General features: G+C 45.2%; 1 protein-coding gene across 1 annotated transcript; it reads left to right on the plus strand.

The window, feature by feature from the left end:
* The first annotated feature begins 5,804 nt into the window (after nt 1-5,804).
* LOC121437499 (mRNA decay activator protein ZFP36L3-like) lies at nt 5,805-7,403 on the plus strand. Its single transcript, XM_041637365.1, has one exon. The coding sequence runs from the start codon at nt 5,805-5,807 to the stop codon at nt 7,401-7,403; it is 1,599 nt and encodes a 532-aa protein (XP_041493299.1).
* Nucleotides 7,404-8,432: the final 1,029 nt, after the last annotated feature.

Here is an 8,432-nt window from a genome sequence, read left to right on the forward strand (position 1 = left end):
CTGCTAGTATGATTAATGCAACTGAAATAATTTATAAATATAGGGGTTCACCATCAGGCAAATAGCACCTATCCTTACTTAAGGATTAAGAATATTTCACATGTGTCTTCAAACATAAATGACCTAGACTGTCTTTTATTTTGGTGTTCAGCAAATATATAGAAGTTTGATTTTTTATATTTATTTCTAAGTTGTTAATTTTCATTTCTCATTTAAGATATTCATAATTATACAGAGAAAGGAACGAAAATTTGTTTTTACCAAATATTGAGTATTTAAACAATTCTTTGAAATCAGTCAAACTTACTATTTTTTTCTAAAATTAACTTCAGTGAGCTAATCATTCACAATAAGACATCAAATGTTTTCCTCTACTGTTCTTCATCCTTTTTTAAATTATTTTTTGAGATAGGGTTTCTCACTGAACCTGGAGCTTGGCATTTTAGCTGCACTGACACTTCAGTAAGCCCTGGTATCTGTCTATCTCCATTCCTGCAGGGCTAGGGTTACAGATAAGTGCTGGCACCCTTAGCGTTTACTGAGAGTGCTGCTGGGGATCTGAACTCAGGTCCTCATGCTGGTACAGCAAGCACTTTAGCCGGTGAGCCAGTCCCTAGCCCCATCCAAATATTTTTAATGAGTATTAAAAGTCTTACCAATTTCTAGAAAAAAAATGCCCTAATTTATGCCATGAGCTACAAACTCCAAACTTGCTTTTCTCCTCACAATAATGTATGTCTATGTTTGCTCTTTGACACACATCCATCCATAACCTTGTTTCAGTGACTATAGTATTATTCATTTAATGTACTCACCAGAATTTCTTCAAAGTCCTAGCTGATAGAAATTTAAGTTACTCAAACTTCATCGTTAATTACACCATGCAGGTGAAAGTTCTAGGATGGCCAATATTTGATTAAGAAAATGTCACCTCAGACTGCCAAGGAATGATTTTTAAACAGTGAGTATAGATATAGACTTGGACCTTTCTTGATTGAAGAAAAAGCAAATCATAAATACGTAAATAATAAAATAAAAATATAGTAAATACATAACAATGATGAGTGAGTTAATAAACATCTTCTGTTATTTTGAAAAACAGTGACTATGTAAGAGGTAAATGGCATCTTTTAATGCTATGTAGCTGTCTCCTCAGAACCGAAATATATGCCCCTTCGGGAGGATGGAGGGTCCCAACAACTCAGAACTAACTAAAACACAAGTTTTCAGAAGCTCAGAAAGCTGTAAGCTTTGCAAGGCCCTCCCACAAATTAGAAAAGCTGTAAGGTTTGCAGGGCCCTTCCCAAAGGTCAGAAAAGAAGTAAACAATTGAAGGGGTGAAGAGATTATCTGTTAGGAGGAGCTGCCTGCAGGTTGGGAAGAAAGCTCCTGGGGATAGAGCTTTTGTGTGTCAGCACCCATGGGGGGGTGGGTGGGTATCTGTGATGCAGCTGCATTTTGAGTCATCCATGTTCCTGTAAGAAGCCCCAAGAAAATCACTGGTTCACAGGGGTAAACTTAGAATTGCTTCTGTCACTGATGCCCTATCTGGAGTAAACAGGCAGTTAACTGGGCCTGTTGTGAATATTTCTGTCAGGACTTTTTTTTTCCACCTGTGGATAGCATGCATGGCTACTACTGAGCTGGCCCTGCTTTGTGGGTCCAGCCTCTCATTCTGTGATCCACTCTATTCACCTAGGTCACTTGGGCTGAGGGCTCACTTGGACACTGCTTTATTTTTCACACCCATTTCTCATACCAAGGAAAGGTCCAGGGCTCCTGTGAGCATAACAATATCACCTATTCCTTTTGCCAGCATGGGAGGAACTATACATGTTCTGATGCACAGTGCTCGCCAAGAAAAGAACGATTGGAAGTTCACAGCCATCCCCCTGGTCAAGGGACAAATGATCCAGAAGATACAACTCTAACCTAGGACAGCCAGTGTCAATACTTTTATATGTGTATGCAACCGTGATTAATGGCTGATCAACTTTGTTGAGCTATTGTGAGGGCTGTGGTGGGAGTGGGAATGCAGGCTAAATGATAATTGCATGTGCAGCAGCCCCCAATTCTCCCAAATGCACCCCTAATGCCCATTTCCACTGTCCCTACTTGGTACATCTCATGAGCCAACTGGCAGGGAAAGTACAACATGGTATTCCTTCAAAAGGAGGCTGCTGCATCAGGCTGTCAACTAGGGACCTGGTAACCTTGTCCATTTCAGTATCCCTAACCTAAGAAATCCCTGATGGAAAACTGGCTGGCAGATTGGAACAGGGCATGGATATAGGGACTGTTACATTTCAAGAGTTTTTCATCCAGAAAGCCAAACCCAGGCCCTCCATTCTTTTTATGAGGAAATAAAAAGCAGCCTACTTCCCATCCCTACTATAACATGAAATCTACTTTTGGTCATGGCAGAGCCTATAGCCAGACTCTAAAGGTCTCTTCTGGTCTTGTTTGTGAGGAAACTAGCATGGACGATCAATGGCCTTGAGAGACTAAAGAATTGAATCCCTGCAAACCTTATAATTAGACAGGGTACTCTAGTCCTGCTACTAGGGTTTGGCACCTTAACATTTCAATTATTGGAGCTAAGTGTGCTTTAATCCTGTCATCCCGCTGGCAGAGGCTTCTGTGTGTTTGAAGCCAGCCCAGTCTACAGTGAGTTCCAGGCCACACAGAGCTACACAGAGAGACCTATCTCAGAAAACAAAACAAAACTTAAATTATTAGGAAAACTGTCTTACCTGATGGAAGTGTGATTTATCACTTCTGTTGGAAGCCTGGCATGCCTGGGTCAAAGGTTCTATAACGCAGCCACCTAGAAAATTCAATACTCAAATTGTCAACTAGAAAGATGCCAGATGTCTGCAGAGGATGGGTCCTGAGAGCACCCCCACTTCCATGTATATGTTAAACCATATTATCAGGTTACAGGCTGTTGTTGAAACTGGAACTAATAAAACTGCAAAAGCCCTTACACTGCCAAAGAACAGTTTCCTCGGAGGATAGAAAGATTCCACCCTGCAGGAAGCTCCTTAAGCAGGAAGGTAAACAACCCCAAAGAGCTTCAGGAAGCTCCTTAAGTAGGGAGGTAAACAACCCCCAAAGAGCTCCAAGAAGTCCCCCAAACTGACCACATTCACAGGCCCCTCCCTGCCAGCCTGAAGAATAAAGGCTGCTGTGAGTCCCTTTCTAAGCCCAGCTGCAAAAAAGACTCTCAGAGGAGATCAGACCCGCTGCCTGGAAGAAGCAGAAGCTAGCCAAGCAGGAGCCGCTTGCTTGGAAGAGGCTTCCACCAACTGACGCCCCTGGAAATGGCACCTTCCATCCTGTTGAGCCGCCTGCAAGCTGTGCAGTGTGCTCCAGGTTCCCACCTCTGGGAGCTGTCACCAGGGCAGGGGTGGACTTTGGTGATGCAGCTGTCTTTGAGTCATTTCTGCTACTGTAAGTAACCCCTCACCTATATTCCTGTAAGTAACCCCAATAAAACCCTTAGTTCACCCAATTGGACTTTGGTGGTATTTGAAGTTTAGTGTGTCTTGGGTTCCCTATTTGGGGTGAATAGTCATGTGTATTTTGTTTCTCCTGGAAAAGTTTTGTCATGAAACATATAATACCCATGCTATTTCAGTACTCAGTTTGCCCCATTTTTTCTGAGCATAAATACATATCCTTTGTTTGAAAAATCAAACACCAGAGTCAGTTCTGTACTGCAATATGGATCCCAGGGTTCAAGCTCAGGTTATCAGTTTGGTGGCAAGTACCCACTGAATCATTTATAGTCAGCCCTAATTCTACCATGTTGAAGGCATGTAGACAAAAATCGGACTTTTTTATTATAAATTATTTGTTTGTATATTGTATGTGTCAGAGAACAACACGGAGAAATTGTCCCCTTTTCTCCCATGTGAGTTCAGGGCTTGAAATCCACATGGAAGAAAGCAGAGACCAAGAACCTTTTACTTGCTGAGCCTTCTTACCTGCCCTAATTTCACCATCTTGAATGTATACAGCAGAAGATGGCTTAAAAATTCAGATTACACATACTTATGTAAGTTTTATGTGTGTTGTCCTGCCACACTGCAAGTGTGTGGAGGTCATTCAGAGAAGAATGTGCAAAAGTTGAGTCTCTCCTTCCACCCTTTGAATGCTGGGGAGCAAACTAAGTACCAATTCTTTTTATTTTTTTGAAACCGGGTTGCACTATGCAACAGCTTTAGCTGCCCTGGAACTAGTTAGCTCTTTAGACCAGGCTGGCTTTGAACTCACAGAGACTAATCCATCTTGATAACCCTAATTCTACCACCTTGCATGCATAGAACAGAAAAATGACTTTAAATTTTGTATCTTATTTTATTTGGTGGGGGAGGACACGGCATGTACCATTTGCCACCGCACAGGCAGGCCTGGCAGTCAAAAGAGATCTTATCTTAGGAGAGTCTCTCCTACCACATGGGTTCAGGGACTCCAGCTCAGGTCATCAGGTTTGGCTGCAAGTGTCCTTTTACCCGCTCAGCTATCTTACTAGCCCTAATTTCACCATTTTGAAAAACATCACCCCAATATGGCTTTATTCTTTTATTTATTTATTTATTTATTTATTTATTCCGTGTGTGTTTGTATGTGGTTTATTTATTTGTTCATTTGTTTATTCATTCTGTGTTTTTTATGTGGGGTTTGTTTATTTATTTATTTATTCTGTGTGTGTTTGTATGTGGGCACTGGGGCATGTTGGTGTTAGTATAAAAGTCAAGGGACAACTTTCAGAAATCAGTTCTCAATTTCCACTGTGTGGGTTCTGGATTCAAATTTAGGTTTTCAGGTGTAGTGGCAAGCCCTTTTACCCACTGAACCATCTCAATGACCATAATTCCACCTTTTTTTTAAAGATTTTATTTATTTATTATGTATACAACATTCTGCCTCGATATGCCCGCACGCCAGAGGAGGGCGCCAGATCTCATTACAGATGGTTGTGAGCCACCATGTGGTTGCTGGGAATTGAACTCAGGACCTTTGGAAGAGCAGGCGGTGCTCTTAACCACTGAGCCATCTCTCCAGCCCCCATAATTCCACCTTTAATGCATACAACAAAAATGTCTACTTTTTAAAAAATACATTTGTATATATTTGGGCATGGGTTGTGGTGGATTATGCACACATGCTGTGACCCACACGTGAAAGTCAGAGAACAACTGGAGAAAATCAAGCATCTTCCCACGGCGTGGGTTCGGAGCCTGGGCTTGGACGGAAGTCTGTACTGGCTGAACGGGGGTGGGGGTGGGGTGTAGAAAAGGGGTTCGTTACTAAAAGATGGGAGTTGTGGGATTATTTGTAGTTTAGTAGTTATTTTTCATTGAGTTGGAAGGACAAACGCAAAATCTTTAGGCTAAGAAATTAGAATAAAGACCTCCCCCTACTACGAGTTCCAGGAAAGAGGACTGTGGGGTGCTTTTGGGCGTGGCTTTTGCTGGCTCATGAGTTTCAACTATTCGAGTACTAGTGCCCTGGGGGGACGTATAAACTCAACCAGTGCAAAGCGGGGTTCAACCATCTTTGCTACTCCGCGTCACCCTCATCTTGGTGGTGTACCTGCACATCGTAAGCCTGACCCACACCTGGTCTATGCTATCTCCTTCTTATAGCAGCCCTCCCACTGGGTATGAACAAACTTTTGGCTCCTCCCTGCCCCTCCTGCTCGCTATTTCTCCTCGTGTTTCAAGCTTGCTGACTCTGTCACGGAGGTTTCTCCCGTCCTCCTTGCTTCTAGCTCTGACGTTACAGGACTCCGAAAAATGTCCACACTTCTGTGGAGCGTCTACAATCCAGACTTGATGCGCAGGAACCGGATGCCTCTGGCCAACCACAACCTGAATGGCATGTTCAACACACATAGGGCAGCTCCTCCCAGCTCCAGCTTCTTACCTGGATTCATCCCACCACCGGCAGTCAGCAACCCACAAGCGCTCGCTCACCTGGTTACGAGAGCCGTCAGCCGCACCTTAGGCTGTTCCTCCAGCTTCATGAGAGGCGCCAGCAGCTTCGGTAATGGCCAGTGCGGAGCAACAGGCACGGCTCCCCAGCCACCCTCAGGGGCCTTAGCCGTGCAGCAGTTCCACCAGGAGAACGGCCAGCTTAGCCTGCAGCAGCAGCCGATGCCGCCGCAGCCGCAGCCGATGCCGATGCCGCCGCCGCAGCAGAAGGCAAGTAGCTCTAGCTCTGCGGTCACTTCGGAGCGCTATAAGACTGAGCTGTGTTGGCCCTTTGAGGAAAGCGGCCGTTGCAGGTATGGCCAAAAGTGCCAGTTTGCGCACGGTTCCCGAGAACTGCGTACCCCGCTGAGGCACCCCAAGTACAAGACTGAGCCTTGCCGCACCTTCCACAGCGTTGGCATCTGCCCCTATGGCACTCGTTGCCACTTCATACACAACCAGCATGATCATCAAGTCGTGCCTTCCGGGAGCGCCTCTGAGGAGCCCTGTTCCGCCAATGGCAGCGACTCGGGGCCCTCCGACACAGGGTCCTCCGGCTTCAACGAGGAGCCAAAGCCGATGATGCAGACGGCCAGCTCTGTCAGCTCTTCCACCTTACCTTCAGGCCACAGCCATCCTCAACAGGCGCCTCTGCTGCTCAGTACCCCGCTGTTGAGCTCAGGTATGCCTCTGCCTCCTTCATACCCTGCAGCTACTCTCCCCGCGACTTACTGTGCCTCTATGGCTGCCGCCTCTGCGACTGTTTTGGCAGCTGCGTCTGCAGCTGCTATGTTGTATCAAAACGGCGGCGGAGTCCCATGCACTACCTGTGCCAACCATACCATCGTTATCAGCCAGGCGATGGGTGGCTACATGGCGCCTGTGGCATTCCCGACCCTCAACTTCGCTGCCGCCAATGCCACCACCATCTATCACAGCCAGCAGCAGAACCTGGCAGCTCCTATGCAATTCCCGATGCCTCTTGTCAGGCCTCCAGCCAGCATCTTAGCCCCGAACTCTGTTGCTCCCACGGCCACGGCCGCCATAGCTCCCGGGGCTGCCGCTGCCATCTTAGTCAACCCTGGCGCCGCCGCCGCTGCCGCCGCCGCCGCCGCCACGGCTGCAGTTGTCCCTGCTGCTACTGCAGCTGCCAACACCACCTCCTCTGCCTCTATCCCGGCTGCCACCGCTGCCGAAGGTCCTGCACAGCACTTCAGCCTCCAACTGCCAGGCACCCAGTCTGAGTCGCCGGATTTCGACATGCTCACCAGCAGACTGGATTCCCTGTTGGGCACCAACAACCTCGACAACCTTCTGAGTTGCTCCTCGAGCTCCAGCAACCTCAATGATTCCGAATCTCCCAGAATCAAATCCAGCCGCCGTCTGCCCATCTTCAGCCGCCTCTCAGACTCAGACAAATGAGGCAAAAAAGGTGACCATGATGAGGGAGAGACATTGTGGGGGTGCTGGGGAAAGCCCTTGCTGTCTCCTCCCTACTGAGAGTACTGGGGTGAGGAGGAATGACAAAGCCACTGGCAGGTTTGAGGGGTTCACTGAAAGCTTGCACTTGAACTCTATGTTGGGAGAGACCTTATCCCTCTGTTTCGGGTTTTTTAGTTTGGGTTCATATTATTTTCATTGTTATTAGTGGGTTTAATTCTCGTTAAAAACAAAAGGCAATAAGCAGTTGTGGTGCAGATAAAATTTAAAAAATCCCACATACTTTTCTTTAGGTCTCAATTTGAGGCACTATGGAAAAACATTAGCCTTGTATCATTTTGCTTTCTCTTGAAAACCTTAGTTACACCCCAGATACGGGAATTCTTCCTTGAAGTGAATGACTACTCTGTCTCCGATCCGTGTCAGCAAAGCAGCTGGCTACCTACCGTATTTTTAGAGTCCAATATTCTGCCAAGAATATGCCTTAATAGTAACCCTCAGCTCCTATGTTGTTTTTGTCTATTTTTGAAAACAATAAATGTCTTGGGGGTGAAAAAAAACTTGCCTTCCAAAGTTTGATAATGGCTTCCTTGCCACCACTTAAAGGATGAATATCTTAGGACTCTTTCATCTACTCTCTGGAAGCCTTGGGAAGAGATTAGCTTAAATTGTTGGAGAATAACAGCTTAAGTTTTAGGTGTTTTGAGTTTATTTGCATGGGTGTGCCACAAATCAATATGAATAAAACTATTTGTTTATAATCTTGTTAAGAGTATATGCTGAGATTATTTAGCTGATGAAAAGCAATACATACATTTTTTCTTATGTTATGATTGCCATTATTGGCTAGTAAAATGTGGAGTATGTGCTTTTCATGGTTATATGTATCTTTTGTAACCTCACTTGATAATTTTACTGTAACTGAATAAAAATAGTTTATTAAATGCATTCTTTCAAAATTTCATATATTGTGTAATGGTTCTGATTATTCTCATCCCCCACCCTCCCTTA

The sequence above is a fragment of the Microtus oregoni genome, unplaced genomic scaffold, assembly GCF_018167655.1.
Source record: "Microtus oregoni isolate MIOR12 unplaced genomic scaffold, Mior012 000052F_ref0000163, whole genome shotgun sequence".
In the NCBI taxonomy this organism is placed as follows: Eukaryota; Metazoa; Chordata; class Mammalia; order Rodentia; family Cricetidae; genus Microtus; species Microtus oregoni.

Bases quoted from the DNA above. Each gene is read 5' to 3' on its own strand.
- LOC121437499 (XM_041637365.1), top strand. From the start codon at position 5,805: ATGTCCACACTTCTGTGGAGCGTCTACAATCCAGACTTGATGCGCAGG.